The sequence below is a fragment of the Scomber scombrus genome, chromosome 22 (assembly GCF_963691925.1).
Source record: "Scomber scombrus chromosome 22, fScoSco1.1, whole genome shotgun sequence".
Lineage (NCBI taxonomy): Eukaryota > Metazoa > Chordata > Actinopteri > Scombriformes > Scombridae > Scomber > Scomber scombrus.
In genome coordinates, this window is record NC_084991.1 from 14,813,146 (window position 1) to 14,836,073 (window position 22,928).

Below are 22,928 nucleotides of genomic sequence, written 5' to 3' on the forward strand. Positions count from 1 at the left end.
CAATGATACCACTGTGTCATTCTGCATTGGTGAATATTAATTTCAACTCTCTTTGAAAGACAAGACAAAAATCCATTCAATTATCTGACAAAAAAGGGGGGAAATTGGACTGCGGATTTAGTGAAAATTAAGCTGAATGGACTTTTGCTGATAGTACAGCGGTTTCATATTACTAGATGATCTTTGTTCAGATTTTTTGAGTTATCAAGTCTGTAAAACATGAAATGCTCTGTCCAAGATTACTGAAACATGATGGGTTTTAGCATTCATGAGATTTATGAGAAAACATTTTCATTTAAATTTCACTGGAAGATTTTGGACAAAGTGACAACACTAATGTTCAACACAAATTTCATCCAGAGTCAAGCTCTGAATTTAAAAACAAGCATCTCTTCCAGTATTCACTTTGACATTAAATGTAACCAGGGAGACACAAAACAAAATGGTAGCTTCTCCAGCGGAGCGGAGACACACAGTCAGTGATGACAGGTGGGTGTGGAGACGGCGGTGCCCCGGTGAGGCTGGTGTACCTGCGGTAAATGCTGTAAGACTGGTAGTGGGAGGAGGGTGGCTGCCAGGGTTTAGTATTACAGGTGTTAGGGTCCAAACTGGAGGTGGACGAAGACTTGGCTGGCACGTCCCGCGTGCTGCCGCTCCGCCCTAGCGCTAGCGTATGGGACGTGCTGGCGTGTTGGCAGGCGGGTGGGCGAAAGAAGCATGTTAGCGGTGGAGGCGCACACACACACACACACACACACAGATATAATATAAGAAAAATACATATTTGAGACTATTAAGCTTTGACACACTACTAGTGCATTCATGTCATATGGGAATAGCTGTTGGTGGGTTCATTGATCATAATCAGCTTGATTGAACTACATTGAAAAGCTGAATTTTTTGTTGTAGACATCAGAATTCAGACTTCAAAAATTTCCAAAGCAGTATTTACAACTTAAACTGGAGTAATTGAATAAAGAGGCTTGTTTCCAGCATTTTTCCCACATGACATAAATGCAACATACGTCCATGTCTAGGTGCTGTGCCATGACAAACTCTGAGAACTGAATTTATTTGGGAGTCAGACCGATAGCTAGGGCTCGTTAAAATGTCTGAGCAAACCTAGAGGCACAGCGACCTGACAGGACAGGTACAGTCATGCAACAGACTCTGTAGCAGTGATAGAGAAAAGCGTTGGGCTGATTTGCGTGGCTTTCTCAGTAGCTGCTGCTGTGCATGGAAGCATGTACATACATATCTCTGGTGATATCATCCAAGCGAAATGTACAGTTGATGATTGATAAACAACTATCAATGCTATCTTAAAAAAAGAGGTTTTAGTACCAAAGCTATGCAAGTCCACCTCATTATGCATTAACGCATCAGATCTAAATGGAGCAGAGATCTGATAACTGAATGAGGGATGGTGTTTTTTTTTTTTTTTTTACAGCAGCAGAGGCTAACCTTCGCTGGTAGCTGGGGGTTCGGTTGGTGGAGGCGCTTCCTTCACTGTTCTTCAGGTCGTCATCCCAGCGTCGCCGGGTGTAGGAACCACTACGTATCAGAGTGGCAGAAGAATCCCTGGGGAACCACAAGCTACAATTGTACCCCTGGCTTCCACTAACAGATACTGACATATTTACAATGGTCTTTCCCCATGACACCTAATTATACCCACTACGAAATCTGGCTTTTCTTATTAGATTTAATAAGTCCACTAAATCCATTGCTGCACAACATAAATACCTAAGGCAGTTGTGTTTGGCCGCACACACCATGCAGGATATTAACACCTTTTGCCTGCAACACACAGCAGTGGGCAGCAGGAGCTGCTCATGCCAATGCATGTTTGCACAGAGCCAACTGGCACTGGGGATTCACCTGTTTTCCTTCTCGTCAATGTCTGACGTACTGGCCAGTCTCCTGGGAATAGTAGGGGCCACGTAGGCAAGCCGGGTTCCTTTGTCCTTTTCCTGTCGCAGGGGAACAAATGGGACCTCAGATTAGAGAGTGTTTATGGATGAGATGTCAAATGCTACAAGATTTTTCAACTTTATATACTATTTTAAAAAAGGATCTAAGATGATATGTCAACCTTAATTGAGCTCTTACAAAAGCAAAACTATTTATAACAGCATCAATCTTAAGCTTAAATGATTTCTCCCTTTTCAAACACACATATTTTAAGCAGCTGGTAAATAACAACTCAATAAAAGAAGAGCTCATATGGCTGGACATATGACTGAATTTTAACAGCTAATTATTCAGGTATCCCATCTGGAAATCCTGATGCTACAAAACAGGAAAAAGTAAAAAAAATAAAGGATGTGACTTCTTAACTGCAGACCTTTTCTTTGTCTTTGTTGTCCAGGGACGAGGAGAGGCGAGGGCTCGAGGCTGAGCGCATCACCCCTGTCGTGTCCTTCTCCCTCTGAGCCTCCTTGGTGGCCGTGATCTCAGCCAGCGCCCCATAGCTGCCCGTCTTCCTCAAACCTAGACGCCACGACGCAGGAGACTCGTCCTTCCTCTCCTCCTCCGTTTTAGCGGAGACCTTTGCAACAGGCTGAGTGACCTGAGAGGGAGGACGGGACAGCAGTTTAGTACATCTAGATAACCGTTTAAAAAGTATGAAGATATCAAGATTAGATTTTTAGTCATCTTGGTGAGTAACACAAATGCAAATCAGGTCAAAAAACAGCTTTGATTAATCTTCTGGAGCTGCAATAATTAGGTTTAAAGGATGAGACCAGGAGCACATTTTTAAAGGTAGGACATGCCTGTTAATAGGTACAATCACATCCAGGTTCAAAGGATTAAAAACACATATACCTGACTGAGTCTACTATGGGACTTTGAATTCATTTTGGTCATTTTGTCAAAGGAACAGAAAAAAGCCATTCAACCTGTTGTGGTTTTTAAAGTCTGATCTGATCTGATCTGTCCACATAAATATTCAAAACAAACTATAAAAAAGATGACAAGCAACTAGACAAAACACAGAAGCCACACAGACACAAAGTGAAAGCACAGATAGGACAGTGTGTTTGTTGATTACAAAGTGAAAACAACACCATGTAGGGTTGATGAGTGAGAGTCAGCGATAGGGAAGTTTCAATCAGCATCACCTGGATCGGGCCAGGGCGGTTAAGGAGGGAGTGTTAAGTACTTAGTCAGTGCACAGGTGCATGTAGGATGAGAGAACAACTCTGGTGCACACCAAATGCCTCACCATAGGTTTTTTGGGCACAAGAGAAATGCCAGTTTTGCGCAAGCCTTGACGCCACAATGCAGGACAGCCTGGCTCCGCCACAGGCATGAGGGGAGTAATACAATCAAACTAAAGCCAACCAAGACAAGAGCCCGGGATGAGAAAGACGCAGAGAGAGACAGAGAAGGGGAGGGCAGGGAGGTTGAGACAGAGAAAAAGCCAGAATAAGACTGAAGCAGCAGCAAAAGAAAAAACACACTTTATGGAAAGGACAGCTTTTTTTTAAAGGCCTAGTCACACCACACAATGCTTACTGCCAAACCAAAAGGGAGGGAGGGGGGGTCTACCATGACTGTTTTCAGTTGGAATAAAAATGACAGATCCAACAAACATTTGGTAGTATCAAAACTGGACACTGTTAATGTTTTGTTCACTCTTGTTAGACAGGAGACATTGTGATGTGTGAGCGCTAGGCGTCAAAGAAGGATCGGAACAAGAAGATCATTTGCAAGAGAAGAAGCAAGAAATAAGAAATAACATTTAGAAAAGTCTTCGATTGGTGGCCGCTGATTGCATGGCATTGACTAAAGGTGATCAGTTTCAGAAAGAGGTAAAAGTACTCTATTTAAGCCACATTCAGGAGTCTGTCAATATAGTCTACAGTATTATAATGCTGGTGTTGCTTGACAGACTTAGAGGAATTAGTATGAGGGCTTTTATTAGCTAGTATTTAATTTTAAGTTCTCAGTTTTTCCAAAACACTTGAAGACGCCTCTCTAACAGTTACACAGGATGTCATCATTTCAGCCAGTGGACTGAATGAAGCAGGCAGAGGAATTTATCTGGCTCACTCACTTCATGTGCTTGGCCTCGTTTTGCCAGCAGAGGGCAGCAGACTCAAAAGAGGGAAAACCAGCACCAGTTCACTGCTCTGTATAGTCACTCTAGCCTGCTGGTGTCCTAATTGTGAGTCAGTCCTACAGTAAACTGTTAACATCATCCAGTACTGGGCCGCCAATCATTTCCCTCTTGTGCGGCACGTTGCCATGTTTGTTAAACATCAGCAACAATTAGTCGTAATTCTCTTTCTCAAGGCCTCTGTGACATTTGTTAGCTTTGTTGGCTCATTATGCTGCAACATGAACAGCAAAACAGAACGATGGCCTCGAGTATGAACTCCAAATTAATTTATCTAACGGTGAGCATCTTCGGATGCCTGTGAAATTAGGTTTGTGTTCAAGGGGGGGGAAACCAAATAGATGGAGGATTTTATTGATTTGTATACATAATGAGGCACCGACATGTCTCAGTAGAACAAAGTTGTAGAGGGGTGTAGTTACTACTTGAAGTAGTTTGAGAGTAGAATAGTCACAAGATTACATCATGGCTGTGTTGCAGCTTTTAATTTCCTCTCAAGCCTTTTTTTTTTTTTTTTTTTTTTTTTAAATCAGTCAAACATTGCTTTTTCATTTGATCTGTATGTTGCAGGTTTTTAATGCCAGTAATGAGGCATCTGTCTGATACCAGGTTGTACCTTCTTTGTTGGTGAGGTGGGAGTCGTCAGCTGGTTGGTTGGGCTAGTTGGAGATGAGACAGTGATGCTGGATGGGGTGGGTGTTGTGCTGTTGCTCACTGACGCCGAAGGCTTGCTCTTATCTGGAGGGATTAGAAAGAAAAAAGGTGAGTTATTAAAAGGCAGGAAGCAATAAAAATAATATATCAGCTGCTCCTTTTATCATATTTACCTGCTCAGTGGAGAACACATGCACTATATAAATAATTTTATGTATATCATGGTGATTTTTGACCACTTAAAAAAAAAAGAGAGGAATCAAATGCCTGTTGGTTAAATACTGACAGGCTGACACAAATTTGCCTCATTTTGACCCCGCTGCAGTAAAAAAGAGACAACACTGACTGAATCAAACTTTAAGTGGATAATTTAAGTGGCAAATAGAAAAGATTTTGACTTCAGACAAACACAGTACCTGCTTCAGTCTCTGACTCTGAATCTTCCTCCTCCTCTTCCTCGCTGGAGCAGCTCGATTCGTCCTTCTTTCCCTCCTCTTCTTCATCCACCTTCTCCGGTTCTAAGGTCTCGATGCGTGGAGCGCTCTTTTCTGGCTCCAGAAGCAGCGTTTCTTTGCTGCAGCACACAGATTTAACAGAAATACAACATCAGTATAGTTGGACAGTATTATATGTATGCAGTGTTTTCAATTACAAAAGAGAATACAAGTTCAAGACTAAAAAGGAAAAATATTTCAACCAAACAAATTTAATCAGTTATGCCTGTGCTAACGGCAGCTTTATGACATCCGAACACATTTTGTTTTTCGTTGATTATTTTTCACCATCAAGCTATTTACCTCTTGAGTGGTTTTAGTGATTGGTTGTTATCCCCTGTGGTTGTCGTTTCAATCAAAGGAGACTTCTTAACATCTTTCTTCTCGCTCATCAGCTGGAATAAAGAAAATGAAAATCAGCAATGCTAAACGGAGCAAAAACTGAGACTCCTTCATCTAGCGCGCGCACACACACACACAATTTAATATTGTTAAAATGAGATTCACAAATTTACATTGTGGATTCTGCAATCAGCAGCCACACTGACTTACAAGATTTTGTTTCTTTTGTAGTTCTTCTAAGTATCCCAGAACATCTTCATCTGCTACATCAAAAGCTGTCTGGCCCTGAGGAAAAAGGCATAAAAGTTCTCAAAAATGTCACAATGAAAGTTAATTACACAATAGTAAAGGGTTACAGATGCTCACCATTTTATTAATGAGGTCCATGTCACATAGGTGCTCCACCAGTATCCTACATGCCTCCTCTTTGCCCCAGTGTGATGCTGCATGTAGTGGAGTCCAGCCATCATAGTCCTTAATATTTACATCATACCCTGCTTGGATTAAAAGCCTGCACAATAATAGAGTGGGGAGTGTGAGAGTAGGAGAAGGTGGGGGAGGAGGGAGGGGCAGGCATAAAAATAGTTTTTGTTAGAATAAGCAAATCTGGTTTTCTCGGATTTGCTTCTGTAAACTAATCTTTAAAAGGTGCTGCCAGCGCCCAGGCTTTTTAGAAATGCGTCAGTATTGTAACCCCAGGTCGGATTCATGAGATACAGTCCAAACTCATGGACACATAATCTGAAAAAAAAAACATCTCTAAGCAAGAGCGGGAAGAGGTTGGTGAATTTTAAAACCTTAATATTTCAGTCAGTAAATCTGCCACGACAGGAAAAACATTTAGATCCCCGTCTTGTGTATGGGTAGTCGCACTAAACATTAGATCTCAGAGCTATCTATGGCAGTCGAGTGTGCTGGCTGGTTTCCCAGAACAGATGGACAGGCGGTTGCGGTTCCTATCCTCGAGCAGTGTAGCTGTATTAACAGCCCGCAGAAACAATGTTGGGACAATGCATTGACAAGACGCAGAGACCAAGATATGTTTGGCAATAGCAAAGAAAAAAGGCTGACGCTAAGCCTCGCTGACATGACTATTAACAGAAATCACATAATGTAACTTACTGGGAAAGCTTTGTTTAAAAACAAGCTACCAAAAACGTGTTGGCGATGACATTTGGTCCCAGTGGAAAAAAAAAAAAAAAAAAAAGGGCGACGGCTGCCAAAACAATCTTGACACTGAGGTTAATACCTGTGAAATCAAAACCACTGCTTACTTTAAAACCTCGACGTATCCCTTGGCGGCAGCTACGTGGAGAGCCGTTCCTCCAGACTTGGCGTGCCGGGTGTCTTGGATCTGGCCGCTGTTGAGCCACTGCCGGGCGTCCCTCAGCATGACCCGCTCCTCCTCTTTCCGGGCCGCCTCGATATCCACCCCTGGGGAGACAAGAAGAAGAGACTGTTACTGTTAAAGCGGCGTCCGAGGATTACCTGCTACTTAGGAACAAGGCTGCCAGCTGTAACACTGAACGAGAGCGAGGCACAATTAACTCCAGATATCTATAATAAGTTACATTACATCCACAGTAAGGTATGTGAATGTTTGGAAAGCATTACATTAGTGTGCGACTATGGATTACATTAAAAAAAAACATAAAATAATTCACACACATTGCTATAATAACGCTACAATAATGACATCCATACACATCATTTTCATTCTGGCAACTTGTCTAAACACTAGAGGGTGTTGTCAAGCCCTCGTTCTGCTTGGATAAACAGTTTTGTGCCAATATTCTGTCAATTTGACAAAAAAGTCGTGGCTGCAAACACACAGGCCTCAGCTGGTTAAGTGGGTCAATATGTCTGTCTGAGCTATACGCCTCATGCAGAGGGCCTGTATTGTCTCGTTGACGCCTGGACAGGAACACGAGACGCACTGAAAACGCGCTGTTGAATGAGTCGTCGACTTGTCAGCTGAGCGTTAACTGTGTTGAACGACATAAACAGTAATCCAAGGAGTGCTCTGGGGCGGGAGCCAAAAATTCAGCTGATCTTATAGGTTTTTGTTTCTACTACTCGAGGATACAGCATCACTCTTTTCCTGACACCCAAGAAAGCTTAAGATTGCCTCGAGCTTTTAAACCCAATATAAAAGAAGACAAGTGGGGTTTGTTTTGCAAGTTTGGCTTGAGAAAAGTCACACTTTACCCAGAGGTTTAGACTCTGCTAGAGAGGAGAGGAACATTAAAGAACCTGAAGAACAAACCAAGTCATTTAGAAACTTGCTCATCTTCTTTCTGCTCTTATACATATTACATTTTTAGAAAATTACATACAAAATCTACATTTCTTATTCATCAAAGTGAGAATCTATCTACTTTGTGACAAAACAGTATATGGTTCCCTTTTCCTCTAATTATCATTCGAGAGACTCCACACAGCTCTTCTTTTTCTGTGTTCCTACAGTCTCTAAATCTACTGCTAAAAAAGCGTTTAAGTTCAAAACTTTCTCTGAATGGAATAATAAATATTCTCAAGAATATATTGAATCCTTCCACCTGTTCAGAAATGCTGTCTTCTCATTAAGTCTATAATAACACCTCTGCAATGATAATATTCTGCTTGGAGTATGATCTTAACTGATATTTTCTTTTATGTTTTGTTCATGAATGTGTTTATTTGTTCTTTTGTCTGACCTCCTCGAAAACAAGATGGTACATCTTTGGGTAGGGGGTTGCTTCTAATGAAGAAACACAATTACGACACAGACTAAGTGTTTTTGTGAACAGGAATATTCTGGCTTGTTTAAGGACTGGACATGATGCTTATTAAGAAGTTGAGTGAGCCGAGTGTAAGAGAGTGAAACTAAATGGGAAGAAGATGACTCGGCATCTGAGTTTAGCCTTGATTGGATTTCAAGTTTCATTTTTAAATAGATTGAATTTAAAGACAGCGACTGAGTTTTCTCACCAACCAGCAACTAGTCAGTGAAGCAGTAAGTTTGCAATGCCCTGATCAAAGATTCTTATATTTTACATTAAAGTTATTTTAAAAAAGCAAAAAAAAAAGGAATTGCAACACCAGTTTAATAATAACATACTGAGTCAAATGTAGATTCAAGACTAGTCAAATTATACTAAAAATGTGTTAAACTCATTTTGAATCTGCTTAATTTTGGACATAGAGGGAATATTCATCCCAGGAAATGTACTTCATCTAATTAGATCAAGGCACCACAGAGCTGACAGAGTCCAAAGTTGAGCTTTTGTGATGTAAAGGCCCACAATATGGGATATAAGAGAAAGTACAACACATACTACATACATGTGCTAGGGTAGAAAATGGAGATAAACTTCCTTAGGATAGTTGAGTTAATGTAGGGAATGGGAGCCGGCCAGGTAGGGCAGAGTCCCGTGATCTCTTGGGAAGTAGCCTACACTGTGTCTATAAAAAGCAGGCAGCCTAATGGTCTCTAAGTAGGACTACAGAGAGAGCTGAGCGGAGGAGCTGGCAGCAGTTCAAAGCAGAGTTTTTTTAACAAGAGAATGGCATCTTCTACCTGAACATAGAGAAGATAAAGACAAAATCCAATACAGTTAGTGATGTTTTAGAAAAATCAAGAGAACCTGCAACAAAAATAGTTTATTCTCCTGTCCCCTCAGCACCTAAACTAACAGGGACAGAGTGTGCGTTAGAGGAACTGGTGTGATTGTCACCCTTCCGTCCATTACAAGGGACAGGCACCAGTATTCATGAAGCAGCTGATGGAGAACGGAGGGTGGGGTAGCGCGGGGGCTGACTTGGTCACTTGACCTAATCAGGGTCAAGGAGAGGATCTAGAGGTTGTCACTGCCAATGGGTCGGGGGGGGGGGGGGTGGGGGGAACCAGGGCAAACCGGCTAACCAGTTTAACCCCATGACTGGTATCTCTTTGAGAGGAGAAAATCACATTACAAACATACAGAAGTGTTACACAACAGCTCGTTGCATAATGCTGCCTGCTACATCTAGCACAGAGAGCCGAGCTGTGGATTGTGTGCAGCAGCTTTCCTGAGGCCAGACTCACTGCACAGCACAGCGAGTTATACTGTCTCTCAAGAGCACTTTTTTTTTGGGAAAATCTGCATTAATGAACATATACATACATTAATAATCAAACTTAAACACAAAGTTACATTTAAAGTATTTAAAAGGTCTTTTTATATCGCTGTGAGTAACTTTTATATCCTGTCTCGTTGCATTTTATGTTTTATGTAAAGCACTTTGAATTTCCTTGTTGTTATATGCTATACCAATACATTTGTCTTCCTTTATCACACAATACAAACAGTGTATATCAATGCAGTTCAAAGACATTACATGGAGACTGCACATCTTCTGACACCATGGACAAGCTTGTTATATATTTCTATTTGTGGTTTCTTTATAAAATAAGGTTTAAATGAGAAGAACATTTTTTACTTCTAAAATGTGAGGGTGTAAAGGTGACTCAGACACAACACATCTGCCTGTGGCCTCTCACCATTAAGGCAGAGGGGCCTTTTCATCATCTCAAGAGAGCTCTGGCCAAAAATAGAAAGACCCGACTTTTTTCAGTTTTGAATCATCACATGAGAGCTCACGACGCAGCTGGATGTCTTTTCTATATTATGTAAGTTTTCCTCAAGCAAGCGAATGAATGGAGAAAAAAAAAGAAAGCAGGTGACTGACACTCAGTAAGAACTCAGATCCTATTTGACAACAAACTCATACATGCATGACATACACACAGGGCCCCTAATCCTTCTATTTTTATTAACACGGTTACCACATTGAGACATGATCTGATCAAACTGGATTGCACGCTAACAGTTGAAACATCTTCACAAAACCCTCCCAAATATTAGAACCAAAAAAAATACACATACAAATACATAATGCATCTGCTCCGGCTATCTTAGCTGTATAATCAGTGATTAAACTCACTTCAGACACCAATTCACTGTAGTAAATGTCCATATAAAGGCATTTGTGAGTGGTGGTAATGGCCACATATTGCAGTTTGTAGTACTTTACCTTGTCGGTTGATTTCATTTTGCAATAGCTCTTCCATCGCCTCTTCCTCAGCGATGTCCAGAGGCGTCTCACCCTCACTGTTCACAACTCCTACACTGGCACCTTGGCTAATAAGATACCTGCAACAACAAAAACAACACAAACATTTTAGGTTTTGAGCCAACAGGACATTTGTAGAATAATACAGTTGATTTTTTTAATTGAAGAGTCTACAGTCAAATGTTAAAAATAGGAGGTAGAGTCAACTGTAACTTCCTTTAACTGATGAAGAAACAATTGAAGGACAGGAGATGTGTAATGTTGCTTTTGGTTCAGTGCCAACATTAGTTTCAGACAACACCACAGGCTGCATCTCCTGTTTTGCCAGTCGCATCTTCTGACACCTCAGGCCAAATTACACGTCTTAAAATTGTTGCCGTCCGGAACTCGTATCAAATACTACGTGACTAGAGAAGAAGGCATGTTTATTATAGTGCACATGTCAGCAAACACTTCATGTCAAAAAGGTAAACAACTATGATACATATTCAATCAAGCAAGATACTCATGGCACCAGTCTAGAAACTCGAGGCACGCAAGTCACACAATGTATTTAAATGGCCGAGGGTCCTACTCAGGCTGAGCAAACACAAAGAACACGCCACACCTAAGAAATAAAGAAAATGAGGCGTCTGTGTGAAGAGTGGTACAAATCCAGACAGGTGTGTGTTATAGATGTGTAGCAGAGTTTTACACTCAAGTACGGTCCAGCTCGTCTTGCATAACTGAAATTACAGATGAAATAGAAGCATTCACTATTATCAATTGTCAAATATTTTGGTAGTAAAGGTCATAGGAGCTGTAACTTGCAGATTGTGTGCACACAAGATATGAAATGATATGTGCACATTATATGAAAACACTTCAGGAAACTTATCCAACTTGTCACTGTAACTTAAACTACCACTAAGGCTACTAAATTATATCTAAAATCTTAAAATGTGAGAATGATTCATTATTTAACTTTTAACTTCTAACACTACAGTACATTAATAAGGCTATTTTCTTCATCTAAATAATAGATTATGAGACTATGTTTCAAGATAATAAAAACAAGAATACTAAGCATTTTTTGGGGATATTTTTTTATACAACACATACCGACATAATGCATTTTTAATTAATACCATTTGGTGTAGAATTTCTAATGTGCCTCGTCTGTCAGATTAGGGATTTAACCGTAACATTGTTTAGGCCTGCTGCACACAGAGCCAGTATCCAGTGGGGAGACTCTCCTTCATTGTAGTGAGTGGTAGAAGTAGTAGATGAAGGAGAGGATAGAAATCTTTGTTTTCACATATGATTTAGACTAAATTAAATGAATATTACAGCTCAGTCTTCAGTTTTTGCATGTACATTCCATCTGAAAGCAGGAGGCATCTGGAGCTTAGCCCATAAATCCCTCTATAACCAAAACTTGACTAAAATAAGCATGTAACACTGTATTCATGGCTACCTAGCTGACTTTGTCATGTACTTCTTCTCCAAGTGTTTCCCCCCCAGCAGTGATTCAAGACCTTTTTTTAACCATTCAACATATTGACTTCAGCTGCTTCCAATTAAATCTGCGGTGAGACTCAGACCCTTCTCATTAGGCCGACAAACCACTTGAAACGCTTCTCGGTGCTCATGACTCCCCCCCCCTAAATGGCAGCTGACTTGACTACAGTTACATTTCAAAGTTTTATATCCTCCTGATTGGACTTTCTATTCTGCCTATTTTGGGTCAGCTTTACTAGGTTTGATGGCTTTGTGGTCTGGAGCCCCGCTGTGGGACTCTTAACCGACCCTATCATTAGCTGGCTGTGGTGACATCGGGGGGCTTTAGAGATACCGGCCCTGCTCCGTACTTCCCGTTACTGTGATGGCGGGATTAAAATGGGTCCGCTGAGAGCTCGCCACCCACATCAGGTTGCTGGGTTTCTCTTCATTACATGATGTCTCCATTAGTCATCCGTATCAGGCGAGCCACTTGACCTCTTCACTCATTATGTGACAACAAGAAACTTCTTGTTTTCTGCAATAGTAGCCGTGCACTGATGCTGCATTCATGAAACCTACTGAACACAGACTGGCAGTGTCTGGCGAGCTATCAACACTTTATCTTTGCATATATATATTTTAATACAGCAATTCATATTTCATTTGTACACGTTACTGTTCAGTATTATTCAATAGCAATTTTCCTGGCCAGTAGTTGTTGTTATGTTTTGGGAAAACATCATTAGTGAGGACTAATGTGTAGCCAGGTTCCTGTAACGTAACACAGAAGTAAAAGCAGGTCACAGCACACTTCCAATATGCTGAACAATGAGTACAACTGAGCTCCTTCAACCCTCTTCAACCTGTTTAAATATCCTTCGATAACATCTCCCTGTGTTGTGTTTTGTGCCCCTACGAACAGTCTTCTTTTCTGAAAAGATACTCCAGATACAGAGGGAGAGGGTAACCCCGATCTCGTCATGTTATGGCTCGGACACGCAACATGTAAGCTGCTGCTGCTCCTGTTGATATGTGACAAGAACTGTGCTCTACTTGAAATGATGAGTCCTGACATATTGATTCTGGCATGGAAGATGAAACAACAACATGCATTTGTAGACAGATATAGAAAGCATGAACAAAAGGTTGGACTGGAATAATATGATTTGGTACACCGTGTCTGTTTTGTTCTTGTTACTTTATTTTCTTGTGTTGCTTTGAATATTTTTGGCTTTGTTTTGATTATTAGAGTTTAAAAATAAAAAGGGGGTAGGACAAGAAAAGTTCCTTACTTCATCCTACATCCATTTCAAACATTGTGAATGGTTATTATTTTGTTGTTCATCTAGTTTGTTCTCATTTCTATTTTGTTTGAAATAAAGAAATAAACTAAAACTAGAGTAAACATGCTGCAGTTAGTAGTTATTGTGAATGAGTTAATGGATTCACAGGAGATTGACCAGAATAACGCTAAAAACATGACAAAGAAGAAAAACAGATTATGTATGCTGCTTTGTGATATATGCTCAAATATCTTCTTATAGTTTTTACTTAACATTGTTGTTTTTTATCTTTATTTCATGGTTTTGTCTATTGTTATTTTACTGTTTCATGATATGACGTTTTATAGTCTTAATTGTCCTTTCTATGTTTTACCTCATGTTATGGAAAACACTTTATAACGTTGTTTTGATCAGTTATTATTATTATTATTATTATTATTATTATTATATAACCATAAACTTGTCATAGAGGCCAAAATCCTCTTTCTACTGAGCTAAAAATATGATTAGAGCACTGCTGCGGGTCACACTGAGATGACATCAATCCTGCAGGCAGCATTATAAAATACAGATAAGGGCTTCAGAAGGGTGACAGGACAGTAAAGCACAGTCCTCAAATGGAAACCCTGTTAGTCATGATGTCACTTTGTACTTGACAATCCAAATTAAAATGTATATTACCACATGAATCATTAGAAGACGACCTCATCCTAACCCTGCTGCTCAGATGGTGCTTTACACAAACTTGAAACTGAAACGATCTGATGAGCTTCTTAGAAAACAGGATGTAAAGGAAGGAGAACGTTTGCAGAAATCAAACCTGATTAAAAAACAGATATGACCTAATCTTAAGAAACGAAATAAACCGGCCTTGTTAAAACATGGAAACACATATACTCACTCTGCTATGTCTAGGTATCCGCAGGAGGACGCGGCGTGGAGGGGGATCCAGCCCTCATTGTCAGGTTGGTCGATGCTGGCTCCGTGCTCCACCAGGAAAGTCACCATGTCAACATTGTCATCTATGCACGCCTGGGAGAGGAAAGAGGGAGAGAGAGGGAACGGGTAAGGCCACTGAAAGGAGCAAAGGGGCACCAGCTGCCCCATGTGTGTGTCAATGTGTTTCTCTGTGTGCTTATTATGTCAGTGGGATGGCCTGCGCTATAGTTACAAACAGCTTGCATGGAAAGAGCATTACGCTGCCTCTGATAGATTGCCACGTGCTTTCTGAATTGTTGGGGAATTTTGGCAGCCGGAGGGGTTGCCGAAATGCCAGCACATAGCAGGGGTGCTTCAAATACCACGTAGAGTAGTACTGCTGATGGAGGCAGTGAGGTTGCTGTGCCTATATGCTGCTACTTGATGCAAAAAAAACCTTACAGACGTCATTTCAAAAAGATTATTTTTATTATCTTTCTTTTAAAAATCAATTTTGAACACAAGTCAAATATTTTCTTGTAGACTTCAGCTGATAAATTGATCGATTAAATCCACATTTTGCGGTCTAACAGAAAGTGAATCGGCTTTATTTGCCGGCACATTTTGTACCCCGGTGTTTTGTCCTCTTCAGTTAAATCGATCCTAATCATTAGAAAGTGTCGTTCTCTGGCGCTGCACATCAAAAACTAATCTTTCAAGTAGGCAGATCTTTAATGAGGGGGTAAGCTGGAGTTCCCTGAGAAGGATCTGAAGACAAATAGACCATATAAACACATGAGAAGACCTTAGATTCAAATTTAAAACTAGGCTTATAGGGGTGAGGGGGTACTGTCAGTGGCATATGGTGCACAAGCCGATGAATAACGGTTCACTAGACAATCCGAAATGTAATTTGTGTCTGGGTATCAGTCAGGGGGAAGTAAAGACACCTGAGGTCAGATAAGCAGATGCCCAACAAAAATATCTATATATGCATGTCTGATGACAATAAAATGGGGGAAAGCCCCCACACTGATCCTAACGCCGTTTAACAGACCTAAACATTTATGACTGATGACACAGTGATACCAAAAGTGACACCCATAAAAAAATAGGCTGCTGCAAGTGCTGAACATCTAACTTAAGATTGTGGTTTCACCGACGTTACGGTGCATAATTTGGCTGCTCGAAGATGCAGAACTGTGTACCAGGTTGGGTTTCGTAAAGTCAGTTTCCCTGTACAGTCGAAAAAATGTTGAATTTAAACACTGCTATTTTTTAAAATGTATTCTGTAAAGCAATCAAAATGTTGCTCCATCTGTTGAGAAACACTGCTAACCACTAAGTCCCTGGAGGCAAACATGATCTTCGTATACTTTGAAGTAGTGGCATACATATTTATGCCATATGTCAAAGTGTGCAGAATGTACTAGTAAGATATTTAAAATGGATAACTTGTTGGCTAAATAATGCTAAAAAAAAATGTGTGTACAAGTGACTCATGGCCGGGGGGAACGACAGCTTTGTTTGGCCGCAAGCCCCGAGAGGCAGAAAGCGGTCACAAAGGTCACATTTTTCTACAACATTCAAAGCAGGGAGATGGATGAAAAGCAGCAGCAGAGAACCTGTAGTGCACTTCTTATTCAGGACACACAGAGTCTTTAGGATGAAGAAGTGACCTCACATTAATCCTGCACAAAAAAAACACATCTCCACCAGTATATCTGCAGCTATCCTACATGCACAGCAGTTATAAATAGAACCGCTGATTGATAGTCATTGTAGTAACAGATCAAGAGAGATCTTAAATGTCACAATATTAAAAACAAAACTTCTATTTTTTTTTTTTTTTAAACCCAGCCAGTTAACCCCCCCATCCCTGAACATTGTGCCTGCACTGTCTGCCCTCTCTCTCTCTCCTGGGGTTGCTATGACAACCAAAGCGTTGACAAGGGAAACAGACACACACACACACACACACACACACACACACACACACACACACAGACAGACACAGACACACAGACACACAGACACGAACACAGAGCGGCCTCACGTTCAGGGCACACGACTATCTGGCTGGAATCCTTGTCCAAATTTGGGCCGTTTACAACGCCGTACATGGACCGGGGCTGAAGAGCTCCTGAAAAGGCCTCATTGAGCTTATCTGACGGTGTGTGTGTGTGTGTGTGTGTGTGTGTGTGTGTGTGTGTGTGTGTGTGTGTGTGTGTGTGTGTGTGTGTGTGTGTGTGTTTGTATATGATGCGGTTTGGTTGTGTGTGTGGGTGCTTAGATGGAGTTTCTCCAGGTGCAGGTGGACTTTTTTTTTTTTTTTTTTTTTTTTTTTAAACAGGCTAGATCCAAATTTTGTTACGGGGCAGACGGAAAAGTGCTGACGTCTGCAGCTATTATCACTATCAGTGTCACTCCTGTGGGTTTGCTAGCTGGAAGTCACCATCAAATGCAGATGATGAGGCTTCGATGTCTCAAAAACACAGCTTAAACTGTGCTCCTTAAGTCAAGTAAACACTTGCTTTTAATTTAATGTCAACAAAGGCGGAGGTGTGGTTCATGCTATTAAAATAAAGTATTAAAAGACTCAAGACTATTTATTCAGGTAAAACAGGCTGTCTGTATAGTATAGCTTTAATATCATCACACTGTTAGAAAAAGCTTTAACTCTACTATCATGTTAGTATTACCTCCATGTTTTTGTTATGAGGATAAAGATGTATGGATACTTTTTTAGTGCAATCACGCTCTTGTTTGTTACATTCGTGTGCCGCCATGTTGCCGCACCAGCTCAGAAAAAGTCATTATAATCCATAATTATTGGAAATTGATAGTGTTCAAATCAAAGCAGTAAGAGAGTGAGAGAGAGCGAGAGAGAGCGAGAGAGAGAAAGCTTAAGACAACATATGACAGAAACCAATGCAAAGCAAAGAAACCTTTTACAATTTCACCTGTGACCTTTTAAATCAAACAGAAAACATAAAATAAAAACGTTCATACAGCTGCTACTTTTGTTTTAGGTCCATGAAAACAAAAGACAACGACAACAACAAGCAATTTCCTCTTATGCAGATGCAGATTTTATGTGTAGTTTTTAAATTTTCTGTTCATTTACAACTTTTAACAAAAGATGCAAAGTGATGAACAAGTCAGCCTTGGCTTGGTGTATAAAAAGCACCTTCTTTAAGTTATGAAAGCTTCAGAAAAATGACTGGAAAAAGAAAAGAAAAAAATCTAAAAACTGTCCTCCATACCCTCATCTAAATCCTCCCCCTCAGTCAGCCTCCACACACTTATTATCTTTTCAAAGTCCTCGCTCTCTCTCTTCTCTAAGAATGGAAACAAGCCCCTTAAGGCGAACACAGTAGTGCCGGTTGTGACCTCCCCTCCCCTCCTCCCCTCCCCTCCTTTCCTCTCCTCTGGTGCGTCACAGAGCCTTTCCTCCTTTGCTGGCTCCGCCCAGCAAGCTCTTACAACCCCAAAGGTAATCCCTTAATGGCTGTAATTGTCTGTGGCTGACAGGTGCCAGAGTTACGGCCTGTGCATCATCAAGAGTACGCTCAGTGTAGTCGTGTGTGTGGCCAGAGGCAGACGAGAGAAAGCACAGTGGCATCCTCTAGCACTTTTTTTTTCAAGTATGGAGCCTGTATTACACCTCTGCTAGGGGGAAAAGTACTCCTCCTAAACCATGTGACACAAATATATTGGACAAAGCAGTAACACTCACTTCTATGGTTCATAAAAATCTATTAAGTCACAATATTTGACATGTGACAGCCGGCAGAGTGAGTGAGTCAGACGGTGTAGAGGAGGAGGAGAATCTGACTATTAATTAAAGTTATAATAAGCAACATTGTGGGCTTTAATCCTGTCTCATACACTATAAGATCAGCACCCCCCCCCCCCTCCCAAAACGACATAAATGAGCAGCGTGGCTCACAGTGAAGCATTCAGACATGTAGTGAGTAAGTCACTCTATAGCAGAGAAGCTGCCATTAAACCTGTTTAGCCAGTGTGTCAGAGAGAGAGAGAGAGAGAGAGCGAGAGAGAGAGCGAGAGAGCGAGAGAGCGAGACTGACTTCAGGCCCTGTCAAGCACAAAGGCAGTAAGATGGATGGCTCTACATAATAAAACAGAAGAGGTGAACAAAAGATGAAAAAAAACCGAGGGATGGTCTAACCAAAAGATACACAAAACCCTAATTGTCAACTAAGCTCACATTTAATGTCATACAAGTAGACATAATAGACTTGATTATGTACCAAAATGCACAACTTTTAAAAAAAAATTTAGGCTGATTCTTTATCTTTATAATAATGATGATACATTTGGAGCGTTACAGGATTAGTATTTGGTCCAGACTGTGTATTAAGACCGCTCAATGACGAGAGCTTTAAAAAGCAGAGGGACTCATTTGATGTATCCAGGAAGGACTTCAGGGTGAATCCTTGCTACCATTAAAGGTCCTCTCTAATGGAAACTGATGCTTCTGGGAAGTTGACATAACAGGAGAAAAATCAAGTGCTAACCTAATCAATGGACACAGGATGCTCTATTTGATTGGTCGATAGAGTTTAATGTACATCGTGTAGCCAGCTTCTGAAAATAGCCGTTTATCCATTAGGATTTGAGGAGTGTGAGCAGAAAAAAAATCACTAATCTTTAATAAGAAATTAATTCATGATGAAAAGTGTGAGCTGTGGTCAATGGGAGTCAAAAGTCCAATCTAATGTAATTCAATAATCCACAAAAAGCATCATTAAGACATTTTCAGGGGCCAGTAAGAGTTCATGTAGGATAAATTGATTGGCCAAACAGAGTCATAGGTTAGACCCTTTAAACACTGGTTTTCATCCATCATACTCATTGTCATATTTAGCAGTAACTGCTCAACTGCTCACTGTTGTAATTGCAACTAAATCTGACAGTAAGGGAGACGGTACGAGCAATTTATTAAAGCGTTGAACAAGTAGAGCATAAAGTTAAATTTAAATTCCCCTCTCATACACATATACAGCTATAAAGGGAGCTTCTTGTGATAATATAGTGAACAGTTATGAACTAACTTAAATTGGATGTTCACTGTATGTATCAATGGAGTTTATTTAGCTATGTATCTCAAAATAAGTAGATTTTTTTTTAAAGCAGCAGAGGGATGAACGATGCCACCAGTTTACTTTCATTAGGTTTATTATCGAGGTCGTCCATAAACCTCTGTATTCACACAAAATATGGAGGAAAAACTTACATTTATACACAATTCATTGACTCATCCAATATGTGTCTTATTTCATATTTTGCCTATTTGTGTGATATAACAACATTACGTATCCATAACTAAAGAAAAACAACCAAATCTAAAGGGAACTTGACTATTGTACATACTGTGAATACAATGAATATTGCGATGAATTAATAAATCACAGATATTATGGGAACATTTTATTTTTTTGGGTTGCCACGCCAGTAAAAATATACAAGGGGTTCAAGAGAGGATCTAAGAAATGTTGGCCATGTTCCACTAATATCCAATATCATCTAAAAGGGACCCAAATTAAATGTTTACAGCAGGTGAATCATGTCACGTTTAACAGAGCTATCGAGCAGAGACATAACACCACGGGCGATATAATACTTATATTGTAGAAATCCTCTAATGGTTCATGATGTTTTGACAGAGCACATTTGATCCGGGTCAGTCCATATCAACTCATGTAGGACCTCCGCCCCATTCTAAAATTCATGGGACCCTGCAAAACTCTACAGCTCTAATCAACTAGTAGAGTTATAGGATTTTTGCTAAACTGCTTAATGATGAAATTAATTATGACTGCACTCTCTTATGTATTTGTATGCATGTTGTAAACTATTCTGCAATAATCCTCCCAAACATGTTTCAGGTGGGATAAGTCCGGACTTGATTTGTTTTCTAAAGCTACCCGTTTATGTTAGATATTAGATCAGAAAAGTCTGAAATTTAGAAATAATCTATATCTATATAAATCTATAATAATACACAGGATCTAAAATGTGGTTGCAAAAAAGTAAACCTAGTGAAGATATTACATTTATTAGATTTTTTTTTTTTCATTCTGGTAAAAATTATTTTTATTTATCTGATTACTGTAAAACATCCAACAACATTTATATGAATATGTTGTAAATGATCCTTCAGGTTTCTTTGATGTTCAGTATCAATTTCAGCCCAATACAGTGAAAAATAAGCAATTGCTGAGGCTGAGAAAACACATACAAAGAATCATAAAAATGATTAATTTAAGGCCAAACTTCACAAATTCATAAATAAAAAAGTATTTGGAGTAGAGCTTTAGGATTTTGCAAGGTCCCTTAAGTTTTTACATGTTTTGTTTTCAATAAAATCTACGATATGAACCGGCAGAAGTTCCTTAAATCTGTGTGAGTTGGAATGAATTAACTACCCCTTAAACATCAGCTCTAAGTCACTAAATGTGTTTGTGTTCATGAGCTGCTGCGCTCTGATTGGAGCAAATTAAAAAGAAAGATCAGACATAAATTAAACTGGAAGATCAAACAGCCACAAATGCCACTTTATGTAAGAGGAGGAAGAAAGAAGCTCAGTCCCCTTTAGTCAGTCAAAGAAACATGACACACACACACACACACACACACACACACACACACACACACACACACACATACACACATACACACATACACACATACACACATACACACATACACACATACACACATACACACACACACACACACACACACACACACACACACACACGCACACGCACACGCACACAAAAAAACAAACAAAACATAACAATGACAATAAAAACAACAGTGTTGGCACAGGCCAACACGCCATTAAGACTGGCCTTACTGGATAAATACCAGTTTTATGAGCCGGACATATGTAAACACTTTTTCAGTACTGACATGCCAGTTTTGAGACATGGTTTCAGAAAAGGAGAGCTACAACCAACTCCTGACACAGAAAAGTAGGAGAATCACGCCATTAAGTCCACCTGCAGGTGGCTGATTACAGGTAATATCAACAGATTAACTCTTTGAACCTTTCCAAAAACCAGTATGGACAAAAATATGGAGAAGATTAAGATATAACAATACAGTGTCTATCATATGGATCTCTCTAATCCTGAAATAATATAGAGGAATTCAAGCCCTCCTCCCTACTAGCGCCGCACAGAAGATGGACTTAACCATTCTCGACAAAAAAAATAAAAAATGCACCCGTGACGTGCTCTTAAGAAAGGAGGCCGGTCTGTTGCCACGACAACAAAGCCAAAAAGAGAACATGGGTTCAGGCCTTGTCAAGCTTTTGTAAGAAACATAAATAAATAGAGAAAAGACTTCATTTTAAAGCACACGGGGGTTGCTCGGATAGCCCCCGAAGGCAACGTTTTAAAAGCAAAACCACTGAGACAACATCGCCAAAAAAAAAAAAAAAAAAAACCCTCACGTTGAAAGAGCATCTTGAGGTGCCATCTTTCTTTCTTTTTTTTAACCTCTCACAGGTCATGACTGTTATTGGAAAGGTTCTCATGACCTTTTATGGCCAAAAAAACATAGATATCCAATAGACCCGACTATTTGGGCGCCACGTCTACTTATTATAGTCTCTAATTTGTAATAGGGTCAATGTAGAAATACTCCAAAAATGTTTCTTTTCATTTAATGTTTTAAAATAAAGTAATTATTTGTATAAAGTACACTTAAACACACTGTAGGTGGATATAATACTTAATATTTATCATTCTTGTGTGGTTACACCATTTGACATTTACAGGAGCATTCAGTCTTACTAACTAGCATGACAAGACTTTAAGAAACAAGATTTAATTAAATAAGCAAAATAGAGGGACGCCTACAAGATGATACAGCTACCAGACTTCAAAAACACTATAAAAGGTACAGTTCAGGTGGTGTAAACGATTACTTCTCCTCAGATAATACTATAAAAAGGGCATTGTCTACCTCCTGCTACAGTCAAGCGGTATAGCTAGCTACTGTATGTGTACAAAAAGCCTAAAGTTTATTATCTAGTGGGCCATCGTGCAGAGAGCCCCGAGCTTAATTTAGCAGCACTCCACATGAAGCGGACACTTGAAGAAGACCCCTCCCCTCCTTGACTTGCTTCAGTAGCACCCCTCGGATGGCCGGCTTAAAGCTGCTCTTGTGGCTGTTGCACATTTTACTGCTGAGAGTGGCGGGGTGGGGGTGACGGGTGGGTGGACGGGACTCAGAGGCACAAGCAGCCAGCTAAGCCCATTGTGCTGTGCAGCTATTCTACATTCAATGACGGTGTAAATGGTACATGCCCACGATAACACCATCAGTGACAGCAGTGTGTCCCTAACCCTAGCCCTAACCCTCTGGGTGGGAAGGGATGTCATAAGACCCGTCTGTCTGTACCTCAAAACAATGAATTAAATACAACAATAGCTAATTATTTGCTCAAGTTACTCAATTTAGTTGCTATCTCTATGAATATTAACTGATTCAAACCTT

At 40.1% G+C, this 22,928-nt stretch overlaps 1 protein-coding gene across 3 annotated transcripts in view; it reads right to left on the bottom strand.

The window, feature by feature from the left end:
• The window catches only part of ppp1r12a (protein phosphatase 1, regulatory subunit 12A), a 55,751-nt gene that overhangs the window by 16,215 nt on the left and 16,608 nt on the right, over positions 1–22,928 (bottom strand). The window contains exons 2-13 of one of the 3 annotated variants that reach the window (XM_062444082.1): positions 14,377–14,507; positions 10,672–10,790; positions 6,891–7,050; positions 5,983–6,127; positions 5,827–5,901; positions 5,578–5,669; positions 5,197–5,354; positions 4,743–4,864; positions 2,348–2,572; positions 1,882–1,973; positions 1,465–1,581; positions 531–683 (exon numbers count right to left, since the gene is read on the bottom strand). In XM_062444082.1, coding sequence (XP_062300066.1) covers positions 531–683; positions 1,465–1,581; positions 1,882–1,973; positions 2,348–2,572; positions 4,743–4,864; positions 5,197–5,354; positions 5,578–5,669; positions 5,827–5,901; positions 5,983–6,127; positions 6,891–7,050; positions 10,672–10,790; positions 14,377–14,507 — 1,589 coding nt within the window. Of the gene's footprint in view, positions 1–530; positions 684–1,464; positions 1,582–1,881; positions 1,974–2,347; positions 2,573–4,742; positions 4,865–5,196; positions 5,355–5,577; positions 5,670–5,826; positions 5,902–5,982; positions 6,128–6,890; positions 7,051–10,138; positions 10,255–10,671; positions 10,791–14,376; positions 14,508–22,928 lie in introns of those variants that run through there. The other 2 variants (XM_062444083.1, XM_062444084.1) reach the window with 2 other exon arrangements.